The 24,759-nt window shown below is 35.7% G+C and overlaps 1 protein-coding gene across 3 annotated transcripts in view; it reads left to right on the top strand.

The window, feature by feature from the left end:
• The window catches only part of LOC127850506 (serine/threonine-protein kinase 38-like), an 83,782-nt gene extending 59,350 nt beyond the window's left edge, over nt 1-24,432 (top strand). For 2 of the 3 annotated variants that reach the window (XM_052383596.1, XM_052383603.1), the window contains exons 5-13: nt 5,339-5,422; nt 6,647-6,770; nt 7,692-7,846; nt 8,382-8,514; nt 11,323-11,384; nt 15,186-15,303; nt 15,943-16,066; nt 17,381-17,559; nt 18,784-24,432. In XM_052383596.1, the coding sequence (XP_052239556.1) occupies nt 5,339-5,422; nt 6,647-6,770; nt 7,692-7,846; nt 8,382-8,514; nt 11,323-11,384; nt 15,186-15,303; nt 15,943-16,066; nt 17,381-17,559; nt 18,784-18,908 (1,104 nt within the window). In that variant the 3' untranslated portion in view covers nt 18,909-24,432. The remainder of the gene's footprint in view (nt 1-5,338; nt 5,423-6,646; nt 6,771-7,691; nt 7,847-8,381; nt 8,515-11,322; nt 11,385-15,185; nt 15,304-15,942; nt 16,067-17,380; nt 17,560-18,783) is intronic. The other variant, XM_052383613.1, reaches the window with a different exon arrangement.
• Nucleotides 24,433-24,759: the final 327 nt, after the last annotated feature.

Raw genomic sequence — 24,759 nt, 5'->3', positions numbered from 1 at the left:
GATGGGTTTTGTGGTTAACCACAATAATTGCGTATTTATAAAACTGTACTTAAAAGTGCTTATAGATTTGTTACTTAAACAAATGAAAGCTACTGGGAAAACAGGTTGTAATGCATATGCATAAAGTGTTGCCCCAGATGAGCCTGTGCATTCTACACAGACTTATCAGGGACAACACTTCCTACCTAAATTTGATTTTCAATAAATAGACACTTTCTTTTAACCAAATAAATGCTGAAAGTATCATTCCTGCTTAGCCTGTGCAGACTGCTTAGGCTTACCTGGAACAACTCTATGTGCATGCATAAAGCCCTGTTTTCACAGAAAGAGACTCATTTGTAACTTAACCCTTTGCATGCTGGGAAATTTGTCGTCTGCTAAAATGTCATCTGCTGAATTTCTAAAATTAGCATTTTCTTCGATTTTTTTTTCAAAGAATACTATCAGAATAGCAAACAGTTTGGATCCAGATGAGACGCCACATTTTGTGGCGTCTCATCTGGATCCAATCTGTTTGCAAAGGCCTTCAAAATTCGGTTCCCGCACTGAAAGAGTTAAACAAATGCGAGTTATTTATATAGCTGACAAATGCTGATACATACACAGACGTGGATTTTGTCATAAACATGGATCAGAAAGCAAAACTAAACCCTTATGTTGATAACAACCTTTGATAATTGTTTTGTATCCTGTATCATAGTAAACACTAAATAGCTGATGGCAAAAAGCCATGTCAGCAAACAGAAAAAAGGCTAAATATGCCCTAAGTAATGATTACACTTGATTGTAGATTGATAATCATGCAATTGAAATGAGTTGTGTTGTTGCTGTAACAAACATTCATTTCTCTATTGTTCATTCAGACTCCAAAATCTTCAATGCACACATATTAACAAAGTCATGTCATTTTATATTCACATAAGTGAACTAAGTTGTACTCACTACTTTTTTTAAAGTCTTAGTTTATATAATCACTTTTATTCTGAATTGATTAATTTGATATTATTAATTGAGCCTTCCCTGTGGGAAAACAGGGCGTAATGTATGGGCTTAAAGTGTCATTCCAGATTAGCCTTTGTGGACTCTGTCTACTCAGTAAAATCAGTCTGTCAGTCTGTCTGTCTGTCTGTCTGTCTGTCTGTCTGTCTGTCAGTCAGTCAGTCAGTCCGTCACACTTTTCTGGATCCTGCGATAACTTGAAAAGTTTTTAATATTTGTTCATGAAACTTAAAAAATGGATAGATGGAGATTATGCACGTCATTTCATTTTGTTCCTACGTCAAAAATTCTGGTTGCTATGGCAAAACAAGTATATAAAAAAAATATTTAAAAAATCTGACAATGGTGGAGTTTCACCAGTAGGAGACCATATTGCTTGGCAATCTCTTGTAAAATATAGAGGGAAGTTAAGTTTCTTTAAACATATTTTACATATACTGCACACTTTAAAATACTCTAAATAGACTTGATGTTTATTGCTTTATGCAAGTGTGAATTTCATGAAAAGGATATTATATCTGATATCAAGCCAGAAATACATTTCCTATCATTGATATGAATTTATAGACGATATTTTGCAACTGCAATCGTTATTTAATACCCATAATAATCAAACTGGATGCAGCATTTTCAAGAAAACACCAATACAATTTCCCCTTAATTTGTGTTTAAGACAGGATGTCTGCTTGAAGATCATTACATAAAGTGACACAGCATTTTGCATTGATTTGATCAGAGGTGATTCATGCCTCTGGGTGTATAATGCATGTTTAAATTGGGAAATCAATTGACATCTTGTGCAACCATTGCCAGTACTTCACTCGTGCTTGACATGTAACCTACAAATGCTGGACAAATTTAATGTAATAATTAAAAAAGAATGTAAAGTTATTTTATACCTTGTATCAAACTTTTCTGTTATTGCCTAGTTGACCTCGTCTAGGTATTGATTAGTGTTTTTAGTAATATATGTTATAAACAATGTGTATAAAAATATAAATGCAAAATGACTTCAGTTATAATCAGAATGGTACGCACTTTTAAAATCGTACTGGCAAACATTTATCATATTCTGGGATAATTATTTTATTAATATATGCTGAATACAGAAAAGCACTTCTGTAACTTTTAGCAAATTAACCTTTTGTGACACAATTTACTGATAATTATGTTGTACTTCTATACCAGTTTGTTGTAGGTGACTTTGTCATTCTTGTAGTTGACAAAAGGTTTTCGTCATGTGCTGGTTTAATTATCTTGTTTAAAAGCACAGTGACAACAAACTGTTTGACAGACATGTGTCTATAAACACCATGGTTTTTGGGTTGAAGTTTGATTTGAGGAAGAACAAAACAGAGCATTGTTCAGTTTTAGACAGCAACATTCTGTTGGTTGTTGTTCAATATGTTATTTTTGTTGTTGCCTGATAGTGGTTAGGTTTTTGCCTATTATTTGATATTTTTATACAATGGCAATGAGGAAAACTGTCTGCTGTTTGACAAGAATTTGTTATGCTTGCATTATTTTATTCTTTGTGACTTTGCTCTGTTTCATTTAGTTTAATTAATTCTCAATGATTTATCAATTCACTAGAAAAAACGTTATTATTCACATATATGTCCATGTCATTTACATATATTTATGTAAGTATTTTAACTCTGCAAAGAGGAATAATTCAATCTCTTGCAAGCTTTTACTTGATATAAGGGAGAATACTGTGATGAATATGTTGACTGCCCAATTTGTATTACCTACCCTTAGTGTTTTTCCCAGGAGGGCAAAGGGGGATGGCGCATAACTTTCAAAAAGGGCATTTTAGCGTGCAGTTTAGGCGAAAAGGGGCAAAAACGTTCTGTTAATACCTGAATTAAGGAAAAAATATTAATCCCATAAGAGGCAGTTGTTGGTAAAACATAAAAATATAAAGAAGCACACTTAAAGGTAATTGATATTTAACTTACTTTAATTAATATTAATTTATTTACCTTGCAATGTCTGACATTTAAGTTCCATGCAGTTTCAATAAAATGTAAAGCACAACAAACATAATAAAGCAATATATCCATATGAATCTGATTAAACACAGATCCACTAACATATAAATGAAATCATGTTTGTCTTATCCCACAAATATGTTGTTGCTATCTAAAACATTTTTATGCATCGTTGATTATCACAGACATTTCATTATTTCTTTCTAAATGTATAATCTCCATCGTTAATTCCATCGTGTACGACGTTATTTGCCATTTTTGCCGCGTCACAGTTTAATTCTGTATAGTCTACCATGTTGTTAAAATATCAAATGATGTAAGCGACAGGTGCGCATAGAAACGTAAAATTGTATAATACGTCCGCCTTATACGCGATTGGCATTTTGATTAATTAGTATATGTCTCAGTAATTATTTCAATAATTAATTATGGTAAAGACGATACCGATAAATAATTAATTTGTTTGTGTTTTTAAATGTAATTATGCGTAAAAATGAAGGATGGCAACGGTTATTCGTTTAACCGGTTATCAGTTTCTTAAGGAGGTTAACCGGTTACAATATTAATATTCGGTTACTCTTCAGAAAACACAATTTTTGGTTGAAAACAATAAATGCTCAAATCGTTAGTTTTGTTTTAATTCATTTAACTGTATTGGCTAATCCGCTTACCTTATCGCAAATTATTGGCAATTACCATCCCGTGATGCCCCATGCGGATCAAAAGCGATTAGAGTTGTTAACTATCGGGGTGCAGCGGATTAATGAACAGGTTTTATTGTGCCATTGTGTTGACTACCATTGCTTGATAAAATCAATTAAGCTGGACACTGTGATTACACCCGATCACTGTTGTTTTAACAACTATTGCAAACTTAAACACCCTAATAAAGACATTGAGTATAAACAGGCCTTAACAACAGAGGTTAGGAAACCACAATGCCCATGGCAAAATATATTTATGCTAATACACAATTGTTATTAATCAGCAAGCACGTAATTTTTAAAGGATAATGAGTGTAAATAAAACACAACATAATTTGAATTCTGCACTAGCTTTCATTGGTCAAGGTGTAGAACAATAATTATGTGTAAATGACATGAAGGTAATATTACAACAGAGAAACATCACAGTTCACCGACAAGCATGTAAACAATGTCGGAAATGACTTTCAGAAATGACTAAGTATTGGATTCCAAATGTATATTCCCAATTTAAAGGATCAACACAATTTGTAACAGTATTTAATTGATAACATGGTTTTAGTAATTAGGTTACAAGACAATCAACAAGACAGAGTATATTTGCATATACATGTAATTGTTTATAAACATATACGTTTTTTTTTCATGTATGTGTCAATACGACGGTTGGTTAACTGCTCGAATATCGAAACAGGTTAACCGGTTACGGATTTGCTTAGGTTTGCCATTCCTAGTAAAAATATATATGTTTTGATATAACTGAATTATGCATGAAATGCACAATTGCCACAAGGATAACATCGAATTTTTCATCAAAAGTCTCAGTAACAGTCCACGTTTTTATCGTGGAGTATTACACATTACCGACCGATTAGTGCGCTTGGTATAACATAGCCTCTGGCATTATCGATTGATACTGACACGGGGTTATTCATGCATGACTAATTCACAACTGCGCGAATCTTCGCTGCCTTGGGGCCATAATCTGATACTAGTCGGCTTAGAAGTTTGGTCAAGGGGCAATTTAGATGTTATCAATATTGGCTTTTTCAATTTATACCATGAATTAAAAAACAAACAATTCCCAATCTGAAAAATGTAAAAAATTCAATTTTCCCAATTTCAGGATTTTAAAAGCTAATTGTTCCCAATTGGTACGGTACAGGTACTTTTCCCGATTAGAAAAAAATTGCCGTTATTAAAAATTGGATGGGGTGAAATATTGTAATTTGATGCTTCCAGAATACTTTTTACATGTTGTTACAAATGATATATGTATAAAATCTGCAAATCCTGCTCTAACCATTTACCACTTAGATAGGTGGTTTGACGCTTTTGTAGTCCTTTAGAAAATTACATTATTTATTTATTAATTAAATACCTTTCTTACTAAAGTTTTAAAATCTTCATTCCCTTAGTTACTGATGGGTGGCCAACAGCATAAAACCAGAACAGATTGCGAGTAACTCGCAGGCTGTTCTGGTTTTATGCTGGTTGCAAACGCCATTTTCACTTTGCTTTTATGGGGGATGGGTCAAAGTAGTTTCACATCTTCTTCATTAGTTGCAGTGGATTGCATGTGCAGGTCTTGACCGCTGTGCATGGGTGGCTTGTTTAAATGGTTGTGAATTATATTTTCAGGTTCGTCTTGTACAGAAACGGGACACTGGTCATATATACGCCATGAAAATATTACGAAAGGCAGATATGCTAGAAAAAGAACAGGTACTGAATAAATGAGATTTTGTAAATAGAGGTTTTTGCTCTACTTTAAGTCAATCTGGTATTATATTCTTTCTCTTGTCCTAATGTATTTAAGCCAAGCATAGTCATAGTGGGGTTACAAAAACTATACATGACTTGTAAAAGCAAAACTATTTAGTTTGTGTGATTAACAAACATCCCACTGTGTCTTGTTCTGAGACAGGGTTCGCACAGGGCTTGAAAAGTGCTTGAAAATGAGTCCTAGGCTTGAAAAGCCCTTGAACAAAGGTTGGCCTTGAAAAAGTGCTTGAAAAGTGCTTATTTCATGTAAAAAAGCCTTGAAAATGTTTACTTCTGCTCAAAATTACGTTTATCATCGCTTTAATTATTAACTTAAATCGTTCTTAAGGGAAATATTATGAAAATTTATCATAAATTCCTTCGCGCAAAAAGTTGAGTACGAAATATAAGCTTCCTACACTATTGAGTACGAAATGTTATGTGTACACGTCACAGATTATGTGTACTACGTCAGAGGTTCTTCGTTGTGATCAATTTTCGCGAGTGAAAACGCAGCGATGGGGAAGTGTCGTTTCAAACCAGGGTGGTTAACTGAATATTCCTGGGTACAGAAAACAAATGACATTTGAAAAGCACATTGTCGAGAATGTATGAAGACCATTGATGTCGGGGGATTGGGGAAAGCGCTTTGAAAACCCACAAGAAAGGGGAAACCCACACAGAAAACATGAAATTGAGAATCAATTTATTTGTTTGTAATAACTTTAAAAAGTAAATACATATGTGAGACTCATTGAGTTAAGGATGGATATTAAAACATGTATTTGTATGTAATTAAATAACATGTATGAGTTAATATGCAATAAGTTTAATGAGGTTGAGCAATTAAATGACATTTACTGTGTTAATCTGGTTTGAAAATGCATTTTTTTAAAAGGAAACTAACGTACTGTTCTTGGCCTTGAAAATGAAAATTTGGCCTTAAAAAGTCCTTGAAAAGTGCTTGAAATTAGGTTTGCGATTTCTGTTTGAACCATGTGAGAAAACTGGGCTTAATTCATGTACGTACAGACTAATCAGGGACGACACTTTCCGCTTTAATGGTATTTTTAGTTTCAAGGAAGTCCCTCCTTACCGAAAATCAAGTTTAAGCGGAAAGTGTCGTCCCTGATTAGCCTGTGCATATAATTTGATTCTTCACTACCGTTGCCTGTCACCTTACAGGTGGCCCATGTGCGCGCAGAGAGGGACATCCTAGTGGAGGCGGACCATGAATGGGTCGTGAAGATGTACTACTCATTCCAGGACAAAATCAATCTTTACCTGATCATGGAGTTCCTGCCAGGGGGTAGGCTAGCTCGCATTGTGTAGAACAGTATTCGTATGAGCCGCTTTTTGCAACATTTGGGCTTAATGCATGTGCATAAAGTGTTTTCCCAGATTAGCCTGTGCAGTAAGACGTTTTACTCACATGCATTATTCCATGTTTGCACAGAACGAGGCTTATTTGTATGGTAGAGATAGAAAAAAGTAAGAAACAAACTACATGCAAACATGGATCATTTTTTACGTTGTCTTGAGTGTCATGAAAAGGTTTTTATTAAAATGTAATGAGCCTAATTAGCAATTGTTAGGCATTTTCATTTGCATCACTGACATAATGAAATGAATGAGAAGACTTTTGGTTCCGGTTTTCTAAACCTTGCTTAATAAACTTATCCAAAACTAGCCTTGTACACTCATTTACCGAATTTGCCACTTTAAATAAATAAATTTGGATCAGTAAAAATGACAGTGATAGAAATTAACGCATCTCTTCAACCCTTGCACTTACAAATTTTAATACTTTCCCACTTTAAGCAAAGTGAAAATTGCTATGTGCAAACAGCATAAAACCAGAACAGTCTGCAATTAGCTCACAGTCTGTTCAGGTTTTATGATGTTTGCTGCTCATCAGTATCTAAGGGTTGCAAATGTAGCCTTTAAAATTTTAATCTAGTAAGAAAGGTTTTTAATTAAGTTTAACTTTCAAAAAGGCCTACAAATGGGTCCAAATATATATCTAAGTGGTAAAGGGTTAATCATAGCCTGCCCAGATTTTCACTTTCAGATATGTGGGCATGTAACATTTGAACTGCTCTCTGGAGACATGGCATAATGCATGTGAGGGGTTAAATTAAATGGAAAGTGTCTTCCCTGCTTAGCCTGTGTGGACTGCACAGGCTAATCTCCCATGACACTTTACGCAAGTGCTTTAATATTTCTCCAGGCGACATGATGACCTTGCTGATGAAGAAGGATACCCTGACAGAAGAGCAGGCCCAGTTCTACATGGCCGAGTCCATCCTGGCCATCGACTCCATACACAACCTGGGCTTCATACACAGGGACATCAAGCCAGACAATCTCCTCCTCGACTCACGGGTAACCGGCTTTATGCAGGGCACAGTGTTAGGGCGGAAAGTGTCGTCCCTCTTTAGACTGTGCAGACTGCATAGGCTTATCTGAGACGACACTGTTCTGGTTTAATGCTGCTTCCATAGATCCATTTTCACTTTGCGAAAGGGTTAATGTGCATGATCCAAGGCAGGTGTTACGTGCATTACATGAAACGGTTGTAACAGACATGATACCAAGCGGGTGTAATGTAAATGATGTGTGCCAAGTTTTACTAAAAATTTAAGCAATTCTTCAATATTGCAATTTAAAAAATATTCTTTATTCTTAGACTTAACTGTAAGAATTTGTTGGTTACAGGCTTGGGTCTGCTGTTCAATTTAGATCTGCTAGTTTTGTATTACAGGTTCTATTGTTTGTATGGAAATGTTGTTGATTTTTTGGCAAGTTATCCCCTTGCAATATTTATTTAAAAGCATGTTATCTTAACAATTAGTCAACCTGATAACTGGATTTTCTTATGTGAACTAATATTTTACCAATTGTGTTTTTACCATTGCAGGGCCACATAAAGCTGTCCGACTTTGGTCTCTGTACGGGTCTCAAGAAATCACACAGGACAGAATTCTACAAAGATCTCTCACATGGAAAGACTGGCAATTTTAGTGAGTTTGCAGCCAAAACATCCCATTTTAGTGAGTTCCCAGCACAAACATTAACTGTCACTTCTGTATGAGTAGCCCTCTGGTTGAAAACCTTACTTTATGCATGTGCCTTAAGTGTTGTCTAATATTAGCCTGTGCAATCTGCAGTCTGCGCAGGCTAATCAGGAAAGATACTTTCCACCCAAACTGGATTTTTGCTTGTGGGAGACTTCATTTAAATGAAAAACATCATAACAGAGGAAAGTGTCGTCCCTGATAAGCCTGTGTGGACTCTCTTAGGCACATACAATAAGCCCTGCAGTGTTTTTATTCATTCAAAATCAGGTCCGGGATTCGGCCACATTCCCGATGGAAACATGGGGCTTTTGCACTTTACCGGTACGTAAAAAAGAACGGAATAATGTACCCTAACCCGCAACACCTAACACCTAGAACGCAACACCTAATAATCCTTTTTATCCTATATATTTCCTTAGTATCGGGGGCTACCGCCCCCAAACCCCCGCTTTGTTGATAGTGGTAAACAACTGCGTAACGGTAAAGTGCAATCTAGCCTAAAAAAGTATATACATTTCTCAAATGGGAGCTAAAAAGTCCCAATGGGAATTTCCAAAATAAAATCTCAATATTTTGTTCAACTGCCATTCTTATAAGTTCAGCCTTAGTAAATTAGAGAATATAATACTGAAAACACTTGTATTCTTAATTGTTAAGCATTTTTTAGCAAAACAACAACACTAATTTCCAAATTTTAGTCAAAACGCCGCAATTTTTTCCAATCCGAAGGGACCCAGCCCCATTCCCACAATGATGGAAAAAAACACTGACTTGTTTTCCCAGAGCTTCATTGTCTTCCATGGTCTGTATTTGCCATTCATCTTGCGTTGCATATTTTATTTAATTTGTATGATAAGTCTTTATTTTGTATTCTGTGTCAATTAGTTAAACTAGTTTACAAATAATGAAAACATCTACCAAAAACATGTTTTAGTTATATTAATGGTATAATTAAATAATAATAATAACCATTATTTTAAAGAAACAACCCGGATTTTATTTAACAAATATGACCCTCGGTTTGGGAAAAGGTGCAGTTCCTTAAGGTCAGGGACAACACTTTCTGCTGAAACTGGATTTTCACAAAGAAGAAACTTTCTTTAAATGAAAAATACCATATAAGCGGAAAGCTCAGACTAATCTGGGACGACACTTTAAGCACATGCATTAAGCCATGTTTTCCCAAAGCCACCTAATGTGTAATACACTGATATAATAAAAGTAGGGATGGCAACGAATACCGATTTTGGTATTCGAATAATCGGTCATCCATCCGAAGGAATATTTGGATATTTGGTCAACATCTGTTGGAAAAAAATCAACAAAATCAACTTTGTTTACCGTACCATTAGCTGATATCAATTACTCCATAAATTGTACTTTCGTTTTTACTGGAAGTTCACCGGAAGTGACGGATATTGCCACAGCGTTTTTTAACTTCTATTGTACATCAAAAATAGAACGAGAAACATTATATTTACATGATGAAAAAACAATTGCATGACAAAACAGTTAGTTCTAGAAATAAGTTAAGCTGAACTTAAACGTACTACTTCGCTTTCGGAAGCAGACACTTTCTTGGGCGTACTCTCAAACGATGGCATTGACGACTGTTTCTAAGAGTCCCCAGCATCATTCGAAGATGCAAAAGATGGGTGTTTGTTATTCACATTATTGAGAAGATTGGATGTACCGCCAATGTACTTTAGATTAGCTCCACACAAGTAACACGTTGCCGACTTCTTATCGGATGATCTCGTGAAATACCTCCGAGCAGCGGAAGGTGTAGGTGGCATTTTGATTTGACAGAGATTTACTTTGTTCGTGTAGCAATGATAATATTTTCAATTAAATTAGGGCAAACACCAAAAGCATTTCTTTAAGTAAAGTACCTGATTGAATATTGAATAATTAATTAAAGACCAAAAGATACGCAAATTCTCATTAAAGGTTGAGTAAATTATTTTCTAAAAGCTTTTTTGATTGGACAACGTGATTGTAACCATACAATACGCATTTACTCAATTTAATTAGAGCAAAAACATTTTGAATTGAAGTATGCGATTTACGTCAATCAAAAATCATTTGCATAAGTTCTTATTTGTTGTTTACACCAAGTCGGCCTTTTCTTTACTCATTTAATTTTGGATCATTTTAAATGTAATTCGAGTCATTAGATCAAGTGCAGGTCGGTGTTTTAATTGCCAAAGCAATTTGCACCTATCATAACTTTAACACAAAGTAACTGTCTTTGGTCAATTATAGTTTCCCAAAGGTAGGCAATTAGCGAGATGAGACGCATTATCACGCCTACTTGAATAAACACTATTATACGAGGAACAACCTTTTTTAACAATGTTTGAAGCAAATTTCACGAATACAAAGTCTTTGAAATTACTCTATTTTTTTCCAAATATTCGATTCGGAAAATAGTATTTGAATATTCGGTGTGGGACCGAATATTCGGATATTTGTTGACATCCTTAAATAAAAGCAATAAATTCTCTTCATATTTTGTATTTGATTTGTCTTCTGTTGTCCCATGGATCACTGTCAAATAAATAATTGAGTGGAACTTGGGTGGTGGATAATCTTTCATTAACCAATTACAATATTGAAGTGAGCAATACAAACTGTTATCTAAATCTAGCAAAATTTCACTCTGGCACTGAGAAGCACTCTTATATTGCATACGCACATGAAACCACAAACATAAATTGACAATGATTCTTTGTTATTGATTATTCATGAAAGTCTCATTTTGGTTTCTCTTGTTTATAGATTTGAATCCTATGGATTCCAAACGAAGAATGGAAAGTTGGAAGAAGAATAGAAGACAATTGGTAAGAACTGTTTCTGTTCTAATAAGCCATGCTGAAGGCTACCTGCTCTTAACCTAACATTTCACAGGGTGGTGTTAATCTGAACTGGACATTTAATCATCCATTGAGAGCATCTTCAACATTAATGTGCATGTGATGTCAAAACTGGGTTACTGTTTCCCTTTAACAATGCATTTATTAAAGTTAATTAAGCAGGTACCATTATGAACCAGTTTGGTGTTCTGGTGTTAATAAAGACTGACTCCAACTGTGTCTGTTTTTAGCTCACCTGAGTACAACGTGCTCATGGTGAGCTTTTGTGATCCCTTTTTGTCCGTCGTCCGTTGTGCATTGTGCGGCGTCAACATTTTCCTTGTTAACTCTCTAGAGGCCACATTTATTGTCCAATCTTCATGAAATTTGGTCAGAATATTGGTTTTAATGATATCTTGGATGAGTTCGAAAATGGTTACGTTTGCTTGAAAAACATGGCTGCCAAGGGGCGGGTCATTTTTCCTCAAATGGCTATATATGGCTAAAGTAAAATCTTGTTACACTCTAGAGGCCACAGTTATTGTCTGATCTTCATAAAACTTGGTCAGAAGATTGATCCCAATAATATCTTGGACGAGTTCGAAATGATGCTGGTTGGTTGAAAAACATGGCCGCCAGGGGGCGGGGCATTTTCCTTATATGGCTATAGTAAAAGCTTGTTAACACTCTAGAGGCCACATTTATTTTCCGATCTTCATGAAACTTGCTCAGAAGATTTGTCCCACTGATATCTTGGATGAGTTCAAAAATGGTAACCTTTGCTTGAAAAAAATTGGCTGCCAAGGGTAAGGGTTAGGCGGGGCATTTTTCCTTATATGGCTATATATGGCTATAGTAAAATCTTGTTAACACTCTAGAGGCCACATTTATTGTCCAATCTTCATGAAACTTGGTCAGAAGATTCATTCCAATAATGTCTTGGACGAGTTAGAAAATGATGCCAGTTGGTTGAGAAACATGGCCGCCAGGGGGCGGGGCATTTTTCCTTATATGGCTATAGTTAAACCTTTCTAACACTCTAGAGGCCACATTTATTGTCCAATCTTGATGAAATATGGTCAGAAGATTTGTCTTAATAATAGCTTGGATGAGATCGAAAATGGTTACGTTTGCTTGAAAAACATGGCGACCAAGGGGCGGGGCATTTTTCCTTATATGGCTATATAAAGCTATAGTAAAATCTTGTTAACAATCTAGAAGCCACATTTATAGTCTGATCTGCATAAAACTCGGTCAGAAGATTCATTCTGATAATATCTTGGACGAGTTAAAAAATGATGCCGGTTGGTGGAAAAAAATGGCCACCACGGAGCGGGGCTATTTTCCTTATATGGCTATGGTAAAACCTTGTTAACACACTAGAGGTCACATTTATTTTCCGATCATCATGAAACTTGGTCAGAAGATTTGTCCCAATGATATCTTGAATGAGTTCGAAAATGGTTTTGGTTGCTTTAAAAACATGGCCACCAGGGGCGGGGCATTTTTCCTTATATGGCTATATACAGGGATCATATTTTCCCGCAACATCAATCGGTCTGGATTTAAATGGGGGAAAAGCGTCCGAAAATTTATATCCAAAATCATGACAAATTACGTTAACATATATACCATTGATTTTGCCATTCATGAAGGTGGTATAATAAATGTACAAGTTTAATATCCTTTGGCATTTTTTTTAAACGGAACATACGAGTTTTCTCAATTGGTTTTATGATTTTTTTTCTCTTTTATTGTTGTTTCGTGTGCTGTTGTATCTGAGTTTTTTCATTGTTGTTGATATAATTTATCTGTGTAGGTCTATACCGATGTTTTAAATCGTTGTAGACTCGATAATAGTTTACATACATGCACTGAACCTAACAAATGTCTGTGCGTAGGTTGGATACTGGCAACAACAAAACCAAATAGTTGAGAAATAATTCGTGTACGTTATAGTTTGTTGTCAAATAACCCACGGCCGATAGTTAAGATGCGTAGGGATTAAATCACGAGAGCGAAGCACGAGTGATTTGAAACCACGCATCTAAACTTCCGGTCGTGAGTTATTCAACAACAAACAATAAAGTACACGAATTATTTTGATTCTAACACGATTTCTACTAAAGATTTATACAATGTATATTATTTTTCTTGAGTACTATTTTATGTGACGTTCCGCCCATAAAAATAACTTTCGGCTGTTCTGTCAATCAGATCCGCAACTTTCATTTATTTTTTGCCGGATAATTACGCTGGTGGAAAATGTATCGGCATGTTTTGTTTAGTTGCAGCGCGTGTTTTCAGTGTATAAGGTCCGCCCACAATAATATGAATTATTGCAGAATATCCGATTTTCTTCTTTGTTTATATGAAAGTTTACTGTATCATGCATGAAATGCACACTTTCCACGAGGATTATAACATTGAAGTTTTCATCTCCGAAGTAACTGTCAACGATTTTATCGTGGACACGGAGTGTATATGAGTCCGTGTCGTGGACGAGTACACATTACGGACCAATTAGTGTGCTAGGTATAAGCCAGTGAAATTATTGATTGATATTGACACGGGGTTATTCACGCATGACTAATACACAACGGCGCGAATTTTCGCTGCTTGGGGTCATACTCTGATACTAGTCGGCTGACACGCAATAAACTGGTCATGACCGGTTTAGAAACTGCAGTGAAGGGTACAGATAATCGAAATACTAGTCTAATTAGGGTATGTTAACATGTGCACTGTGTAATCGATTTCATGACATGGGAATTTTAGCACACAGAATCGGACCGACTGTTTGGGATTTTCAATCGGTCTTTCATGACCCCAATCGGTCTAAGACCGACAAAACCGAAAAAAATATGATCCCTGGCTATATATGGCTATAGTAAAACCTTGTTAACACTCTAGAGGCCATATTTATTGTCAGATCTTCATGAAATTTGGTCAGAAGATTGGTCTCAATGATATCTTGGATGAGTGTGAAAATAATTATGTTTGCTTGAAAAAAATGGCTTCCAAGGGGCGGGGCATTTTTCCTTATATGGCTATAGTAAAATCTTGTTAACACTCTAGAGGCCACATTTACTGTCCGATCTTCATGAAACTTGGTCAGAAGATTTATCCCGATAATGTCTTGGAAGAGTTCAAAAATGATGCCGTTTGGTTGAAAAACATGGCTGCCAGGGGGTGGGGCATTTTTCCTTATATGGCTATAGTAAAACCTTGTAAACACTGTAGAGACACATTAATTTTCCGATCTTCGGGAAACTTGGTCAGAAGATTTGTCCCAATAATATCTTGTTATCTCAGGTGAGCAACTTTGGGCCTTTCAAGCCCTCTTGCATATGTTTCCGGTCTACTTAACCTGACTTTGATGGCTTTAAAGTGTATACACCTATTCTCTATTAGTCAAGGTTATATCTTATGATAATCATTTGCCAAGTTTGAGATGTGGTTTGCATTAGAAATCTATTTTTGAGCCTTGTTCAAGGAAAATTGGGCTTATTACATTTGCATTAAGTGTTGTACCAGATTGACCTGTTCAGTCCACACAGGCAAATCAGGAACAACGCGTTCTTCTTTAATGGTATTTTTCATTTATATGAAATCTCTTTTTAGACAAAATCCAGTTTAGGTGGACAGTTTTGACCCTGATAAACCTGTGCGGCCTGCAAAGTCTAATCTGAGACGACACTAAATGCTATACATTAAGCCCCATTTTCCACAAACGAATCTTGTATTTTATATATCTGCACTGCAGGATGTTATATTACTACATTGCAGGCCTACTCAACGGTTGGGACTCCAGACTATATAGCCCCGGAGGTGTTTATGCAGACGGGGTACAACAGTTCCTGTGATTGGTGGTCACTGGGGGTCATCATGTACGAGATGTTGATAGGTACGTGATGTTCTAAACTTACACCAATCAGATACGCACTTTGACACGTTTGTAGTTCAATAGAAAATCTTATTTGTTCCTGTATATCATTTATCTGTGTTTCTGTATATCTTTACTCTGTGCTCCTGATTATCATTACTCGGGGTTCAGGCTTATCATTTATCTGCGTTCCTGTACATCATTACTCTGTGTTCCTGTACATGATTACTTATTGTTCCTGTATATTATTTATCTTTGTTCCTATATATTATTACTCTGTGTTCCTGTACATAATTTACTCTGTGTTCCTGTACAGAATTACTCTGTTTTCCTGTACATCATTTGTCTGTTTTTGTGTTTCATTCTCTGTGTTCCTGTACATCATTACTCTGTGTTCTTGTGTATCGTTCTCTGTGTTCCTGTTTATGATTGGTCTGTGTTCATGTATATCATTACTCTGTGTTCCTGTATATCATTATTCTGTGTTCCTGTACATCATTACTCTGTGTTTGTGTACATCGTTACTCTGTGTACCTGTTTATGATTGGTCTTTGTTCGTGTAACTCCTTTCTCTGTGTTGCTGTATATCATTATTCTGTGTTCCTGTACATCATTTCTCTGTGTTTGTGTTACTCATTACTGTGTGTTTCTGTATATCAGGTTACCCGCCGTTCTGCTCTGAGAACCCTCAGGAGACATACCGCAAGGTGATGAACTGGAGAGAGACCCTCGTCTTTCCTCCCGAGATGCCCATCTCTTGTGAAGCCAAAGATCTCATTCAAAAGTAGGCATGCAGCAATGACAGAGCCGCACTCTGGGACAATGGGCGTAATGCTTGTGTGTAAAGTGTCTTCCCAGATAAGCTTGTGCAGTCCACACAGGCTGATCAGCGACAACACTTTCAGCCTATACTCTGGGCCCAGACTGCACAGGCTTTTCCGGACAACACTTTACGCACAAGCCATATGCCCCATTTTCCAAGAGCAAGGTCTATTTATGTTTATCTCACGGCTTACTCTGCCATTCACCAAATTAGGCAACGGCTTAAAATAAGGAAATTTAGCTACAAAAAATTGCATTTGGCTACAAGGGTTTCTGCATTTTCACCCATAAATTATCCTAAATAATAAGAATTAAGACATAAAAAGGTAAATTTGGCTACAGAAAACTTTGAGCCAAAGGCGGCTATGTATCTCCATAAAAGCCAGAGATCTCATTCAAAATCAAAATTAATATCCTAGGAATAATAATGATTATACAATATATCCTCCTTTAAAGCATCCTGATTGCTCCATTAAGAGACCTGTATTACTGAAAAGGAACTTTTGAATCATAAAGAGTTTTTCCATATTGACACCATTGTATAAGACTGTGGAAAACTATTTCCCAATCCTGCTGTCCACATCAGCCACTTTCAGGTTAAATGCCTAATGCATGTGTGTAAAGTGTCAGCCAATTTCAGGTTTAATGCCTTATGCATGTGTGTAAAGTGTTTCAGGTTTAATGCCTAATGCATGTGGGTAAAGTGTTACAGGTTTAATGCCTAATGCATGTGTGTAAAGTGTTTCAGGTTTAATGCCTAATGCATGTGTGTAAAGTGTTTCAGGTTTAATGCCTAATGCATGTGTGTAAAGTGTTTCAGGTTTAATGCCAAATGCATGTGTGTAAAGTGTTTAAGGTTTAATGCCTAATGCATGTGTGTAAAGTGTTTCAGGTTTAATGCCTAATGCATGTGTGTAAAGTGTTTCAGGTTTAATGCCTAATGCATGTGTGTAAAGTGTTTCAGGTTTAATGCCTAATGCATGTGTGTAAAGTGTTTCAGGTTTAATGCCTAATGCATGTGTGTAAAGTGTTTTACCAGATAAGCCTGGGCAGTCTGCAAATGCTTATAAAGGACAACACTTTCTGCCCACACTAGATTTTAGTTTTAAAAAAGACTTCCATTTTGCAAAACAAATCCACTTCAGCCTGTGTTGTGATCCTGATTTCAGCTTGTGTTGTGATGCCATCAGCCAGTGTTGTGATTTATCAGCCTGTGTTGTGATTCTTTCAGCCTGTGTTGTGATCCTGATTTCAGCCTGTGTTGTGATTCTTTCAGCCTGTGTTGTGATCCTGACCGCCGGCTGGGCTCCCGGGAACAGATCCAAAGTCATGTGTTCTTCCGGGGCTGTGACTGGGAACACATCCGGGACAGACCCGCAGCCATTCCTGTTGAGATTAAAAGCATCGATGACACTTCCAACTTTGATGAATTTCCAGATGTTGACCTCAAGTGGCGTAAGTGTTTCGTGGCAGTGCTCGTACTGTCATGTCAGTGGACATATGAAACTTAATCTGCGAAAACTGGGTTTGATGAATTTACATAGTGTTGTCCCAGATTAGCCTGTGCAGTCTGCAAAGGCTAATTAGAGATGAATCCACCTGAACTGAATTTTTCGTCTAGAAGAGACTTCCTTAAATTAAAATATTTTATAATTATAAAAATGGGAAGTTGCATCCCTGATTAGCCTGTACAAACTGCACATGCTAATCTGGGACGACACTTTGCGCATGTGCATTAAGCCCAGTTTTCACAAAGCTCAGCTCATAAAAAAACAATATTGAAACTGTTTTGTTTAAATATTTTAGTGCTGTTCATTATGAAACAAAATAGTGAATATGTAAATAATTCAATCTTCATTTATAACATTGTATGCCCCCAGATCGTATGATCGGGGGTATATTGTTATGGGCCTGTCTGTCTGTCAATGTATGTGTGTGTGTGTGTCTGTCACTAAACTTTAACTTTGGTCATAACTTTTGCAATTTTTAAGATAGCAACTTGATATTTGGCATGCATGTGTATCTCATGGAGCTGCACATTTTGAGTGGTGGAAGGTCAAGGTCATCCTTCAAGGTCAAAGGTCAGAAAACAAAATCCAAGGGAAGTAACAAGCTTTAAAGGGAGTTAATTTTATATTTATCATGTGGCTGGTACAAATCATTTTCTTAAGGCAAGTAATATTTTTTAAAGGGATATAATACAATTATTTTTTTTTATTTATAGCCAGGACATTGTGTTTCAGATTAACACATCTCTTGTTTTATGACGCAATCAACATTTAAAGCCTACATATACATGTATACATGAATATTCAAAGTCTTAACGTATTTCCTTGGTTCTTTGTATAATCTATATTCTTAAATCTAAAAATGGGTAAGTGAATATAGGCTCAGTCTTATATAAACCCTTTCCCACTCAGAAGCAAAATAAAAATGGATTTTGCAACCAGTATAAAACCAGAACAGCCTGCGAGTAACTCACAGTCTGATCAGGTTTTATGCTGTTTGCTGCTCATCAGTAACTAAGGGGTTGGAAATGAAGCCTTTAAAACTTGAATCTAGTAAAAAAGGTCTTGAACTAAATTTAACTTTCTTTAGGACGACAAATGCGTCAAAATATGTATCTAAGGGGTAAAGGGTTAAGCACACTTGAGTAATCATTTGTGTCTTTAATTTCAGCTACCAATCAGAAGGCAGCAGACTTTCATAAAGAAAAGGAAGCGAACAACAAGGACTGGGTGTTCATTAACTATACATACAAACGTTTTGAAGGCTTACCGAAATCCTGGCAGGGCAAGAGTTAGCTCACCTTTGCTTATGAAAGTTCATCTTCAGCGGGGATAACAGACTGTGTTATTGTGATACTAAACAATGCTACTGAATTCGGGTTGTGCTCTGGAAACTAGAGCTTAATGCATGTGGGTTAAGTGTCATCCCAGTTAAGAATGTGCACTCTTCACAGGCTAATCATGGACTTTCCGCTTTTTATGGAAGTTTTTGTTTAAATGAAGTATCTTCTAAAGGAAAATCCAGTCGAGGTGGAAAGTGTTGGTCCTGATTTGCTTATAATTAGCTTATGCTGACTGCGCAGGCTTATCTGGTACAATTCTTTATGCACATACGTTAAGCCTTGTTGTCCTAGAGTGCGGCTTATTTATATTTAATGTTTATGCTGGCAAATTATTTTAATAGTTATGTTCACACTACTTGGTTAAGTTTGTTAAAAGCACATTTGCAAAGTGTTTTGAAAACAATTGCATTTACAGAGTGGTTTGAACAAGATTCAAAATATTTATTCACTTAGCAGATCAGTAAAAGTGTTTTTTTTCACCAAGAAATAATTTTAGATAATTTTAGAAATTCCTGTTGTTTTCCTGACAAAGCAATTCTCAATTATTGCTCATTCCATGTCCTTCTAACACATTTAAGGACCATGTTTATAATAAATTAACCTGGGATTAGTGTAAAACAATATGGTACCACTAAAACTGTTCACTCTTGTAACATTATCGTGTACTATGAGCATAATTTTGTTTCTGATGTATTTAAGTCCTCAATCTTTGTGATCACATTCATTTCAAGACATTTATTATTTCATTGATAATCTGGAGGTATTACTGATTTTAAAACTGTTATCCTGATTTTCTCGTGGATTGCCAAACTGAATAAATATGAGCTCAGTCTAATCGGGGACAGAATTTCCGGGTTTATGGTATTTTTTTTTGTTAAGAAAGTCTCTTTTTAGCAAAAATCCAGGTCATAAGGAAAGTGTCGTGTCGGATTAGCCTGTGCAGACTTCACAGCCTTATGGGGGACAATAATTGTGCATGTACATTAAGCCTGGTTCTTTCAGAGCGCTGCCCATATGAATATATGTTAGTAACAGATTGACAGATTGTGCTATCTAATGGATGCTTTATCATTCATTAATGCCTAGATTGTTTATCTACAGCAGTTTACTAATAAAATCTGGTTTTAAATTCAAGTGAGTGGGACAAATAAAGTCTTTTGCAGAAGGTTTTAACATGTAAAATCTGTTTACATACAAAATTCCTTTATAATTTATGAAGATTTGTTGTTTATTCAGTATTGAATATGTTTAATACCCAGTGACTTGACTACATTGAGGAGTTGACTATTGATCTAGGTGAAATATTGTCATGCAGTGATGTTGCTTATGTATATCAATAAATTGCAGTTTAACATATCATTAAAACATGGCTTTAATATATGTGTGTAATATGTGTAGAATTATATGTATATATGTGTAGGTATATTGTTAGCAAGTTTGTTTTCGGAGAAAACCCGAGCTATTGTCATAGCCAGCTGGTCGTCCGACGTCCAACGTAGGCGTCGTGCTAAAACCTTAACATTGGCCATAACTTTATTTTAAAATATTTAAGATAGCACCTTGATATTTGTCATGCATGTGTATCTCATGGAGCTGCACATTTTGAGTGGTAAAATTTCAAGGTGAACATCATCCTTCAAGGTCTAGGGTAGAAAAAACAATGTCAAGGGAAGTAATAAGCTTTAAATGGACATATTTATCTGACCTGCCTAGGTATATATTTTTGTTAAATAAATCAAAGCGGCGCAGTAAGCGGCAATGTGTTTCTGACAAACACATTGTGGTAAAAGGTCGAGGTCATCCTTTACGGTCTATGGTAAAAAAATACAGATTTTAGGGAAGTAATAAGCTTTAAAAAGGGAGAAAATTATTCAATATTGAACAAAGCCACTTATATATATTTGGGATGCATGTGGATCTCATGGGGCTGCCCCCCCCCCTCGGATGGATTGGACAAAATTCAAGGGAAGTAATAACCTTTAAAGGGAGATGATTTCTATACCTGCCAAATGATAAATCGAAATGTTTTTTCAATGCTGCGCAGTAGGGGGCATTGTGTTTCTGACAAACACATCTCTTGTTGGGTCACTAGGTCAAAGGTCAAGGTCACTGTGACCTCTAAAAAAAAAAAATCTGACAAGCTTTCGCAGCCGAGCCTGGCACCCGTTATGCGGTGCTCTTGTTAATATTTATACTCGTTGTATGATGCAACTTTTGCGTTGTATGATGCAACTTTTGCGTGAGGTGAACTAGAAGACGGCCCAATGAGATTCTGACATGATTATCTGAATAGGAGCCACTTTCTGGGAACTCTGGCTTGATGCACCTGTGGTAAGTGTCTCCCAGATTAGCCTGTACAGTCTGCACAACACTATCTGCCTAAAGTGAATTTCACAACCTAGAGACTTTTTTAACCGAAAAAAATACATAAAGCGTTGTCCCTGATTAGCCTGTGCAGACTGCAACAGGCAAATCTGGGCTGAAACTTTATGCACTTGCATTAAGCCCCATTTTCCCAGAGGGAGGCTCAACTGTGTTCAGATCAACCCCAGTTCCACAAGAGTCTGAATTCACCATATTGCTGATACGTTTTAGTGCTGACATTTGAAAAATGTGCATTTGTGAAGCTGCTGGTGTTGTTTTTTCATAAAAAGTTTTTAATACTGGTAACAGAATTGAAGCACTTACTACTCTGCTTTGTCAGTGTTATTTGTTGTGCTTTTTCAGCAGAAGTTTCAAAGTGTTTGTATTAGTTGGTCATCTAGTCTTTCAATGATGTATTCATATCAGCTTGTTGAGTACTATAGCATGTTATGCAAGTAACGAGTCTATTGTTTGTGGGGTTTTTCATTTTGAAAACCTCCCGAAAGCAAGGTGTCTGAAGACATGCCAAGCCATGTACGAGTCTAAATAATGTTTGATTAGCTTAAATCTATTTGACAGGGCAACATTATTTTCAAGATTTACAAAAATGTGTGTATTTATAACTCGTTTTTATTCCATCAGGTTATGAGATGTTTTCTAACCTTTTTGGGATTGTGTGGTATTAAGATTTCCAAAAACTGTATGTGTTACTATATTTAGTACCAGATTTAACTACATTGCAGTGCAGTGTATTTTTGGATCATTTAAAGAATACATTGAGTGTTTTTGTTCCAAAATGAATTTAGCTAGTAATTTGCTGTTAAAATGATGTACATCTTGTTTATTTTTAATTGTATGAGGTCCTTTGGAAATGTTACTTCATGGGAAGTAATTCATGTAAAATGTAAGAGTTAAGTTTATGGGATTATCTCTCCTGCACATTTCAAATTTACAAAATGTTTTCAGTATCAGACATTATTAAACTTTTTAATGAAATGCCAATATTTGAACTAACATTTATAAATTGTTTATTTAACAACTCTGTGATCACTTTAGCAAGTTGAAAACGTGGCCTTGAAACCAAGTCAAACAATGTGTTCAATGATTTTATATCCTATTTGCATAAAGAGATCAATATGTTCTGAATAGAAAACTAAATTGTGTCTACCAACTTATGGTTGCAATAGAAATTTATATAGCTATACATGTGAAGACTTAACCCTTTTCCTTTCAGATGCAAAAAGAAAATGGCTATGTGCAAACATCATAAAACCATAACAGCCTGCAAGTAACTTGCAGTCTGCTCAGGTTTTATGCTGTTTGAACCTCACCAGTATCTAAGATTTTGAAATGAAGCCTTTAAAACTTGAATCTAGTAAGAAAGGTCATTAATAAAATTTAACTATCTAAGGGATCAAAAAAATGTCAAAATATGTGTAAAGTGGTAAGTGTTAATGGGGACTTAAATGTACTGTACGTCTTTAACTTCAGTGATGAGCAGATTTATGATATTAAAAAAATTTTGAATTTTTGTAAGCTCTCAATATTATCTCAATTAACAATGCTAGATTTACGCCGCAAATTTGTATGAATGTCATTTCAGAAAAGTTCCATCAACAATTGTATAGACATGTGCTATACCAACATTCCATATCTATTTGACTTGGACAACCAATGAGCATCGTTCTGGAAAAACTGGGCTTAATGCACGTGTGTAAAGCGTCATCCAAGATTAGCCTGTGCAGTCCGCAGACTAACCAGGGACAACTATCTGCGCTTTTGTAATGCAATTTTTTGTTTAAAGTGCATAATCTTCTGAATGAAATCCAGTGAAGGAGGAAAGTGTCAACCCTCATAAAAATGTGCACACTGCGCAGGCTAATATTGGATGGCACTTTACATACAAGCAAGAAGCTCGGGTTTCCCAGATTGTGGCTCTGTTGTAGATTGTGAAGGTGTAGAAATTGTCGTAGAATACTATATGCTTTATGTTAATTAACCCTCTCCCACTCAGAAGCAGAGTGAAAATGGCTATGTGCAAACAGCATAAAACCAGAACAGCCTGTGAGTAACTCGCAGGCTGGTCAGGTTTTATGCTGTTTTTTGCCCATCAGTATCATGGGGTTGGAAATTAAGCCTCAAACTTGAATATATCAAGAAAGGACTTTAAATGTGTCAAAGTGCGCTTCTGAGTGGTAAAGGGTTACAGCTTAGTCCCTCCATAACAAGTCATTTGTCTTTTCAGTTTTTATTTGTAATAGTCATTTTGATGTGTTTGTATTTTCATGTTTCCTTTGTTTTATTATTGTATGTTATTTAGCACTTTTGATTTTAGCCTGTAATATGTTTCATGGCACTCTTTGGTATTTTTTTGTTGTTGTTCAAAAGGTAACGATCAAGTTAATATCTGGGGTTAATTTGTTTCGCAAAAAATGTAATGTGTTATTGTTGTTATTGCTGGTAAGTGTGTAATATATTACTAAGCACTAGTTATTTTATGTTAATATGGTAATTCTAGGTTTTGAGTGTAAAACTATGGTATCTGGTATAGATTTGTGATTGAGATGCAGTAGTTTTACAATCAACCTTTTACTTACTGTTCTGTGAAATACGGATTATTAAACAAACTTTTGTGCTGAAGATCTCTGAGAGTATATCTACAAAGGGAGGACAACTTGTGATGAGTTAACATGGCTGTGAGCCTCGCTCTGGGAAAACCAGGCTTAATGCATGCTTGTCAAGTATTCTCTGGGAAAACCAGGCTTAATGCATGCATCTCAAGTATTTTCTCATATTAGCCTAAGCAGTTATCTGGGATGACACTTTCTGGTTAAACTGAATTTTTGCAATGAAGGGGCTTCCTTTAAAATAAAAATTCCATGAAAGTGGAAAGTTGTTTTCCCTGATTAGCCTGTGCAAACTTCACAGGCTAGTCTAGGACAACATTTTATGCTTATGCATTAAATCTTGTTTTCCCGAAGCGGCTCAGATATTATCTCTGTGCAAATTAACTGGGCTGGGAAGGTGCCATGATTATTGAACTGTTGAACATTTTGTTGTTATTTGATTTCATTAACACAAAAATAATGTTGATTAAATTGTTAATAAACATAGTTTTTTTTTTGTCTTTACCATGATGAAGTAAGCGTGGGGGATACTTAATGCAATTTGCATGTAAGCATTAACTTCTTCTAGTATACATTGTAGTCTGCATGAAAAAAGCCGAAATACAGGAAAGAGAATATTTATATGTTAAAAGAACTTCACATCTCACAATTTAATATTGAAAAAAGCTAATATGGAATTGCACAATTAATTAGGAAAAAATTGTAAATTCTTCATTCTGTGGTGAAAATTATGTGAATAAGTTTTTTTTTGCAATTTTTGCAATAAACGAGTTAATAATTTGTGAATCACAATGAGATTATGTTGTTGTTGAA

Source organism: Dreissena polymorpha, chromosome 1 (assembly GCF_020536995.1).
Source record: "Dreissena polymorpha isolate Duluth1 chromosome 1, UMN_Dpol_1.0, whole genome shotgun sequence".
NCBI lineage: Eukaryota > Metazoa > Mollusca > Bivalvia > Myida > Dreissenidae > Dreissena > Dreissena polymorpha.
Note: the sequence above shows the minus strand (reverse complement) of the source record. Positions and strands in the feature narration are given on the sequence as shown.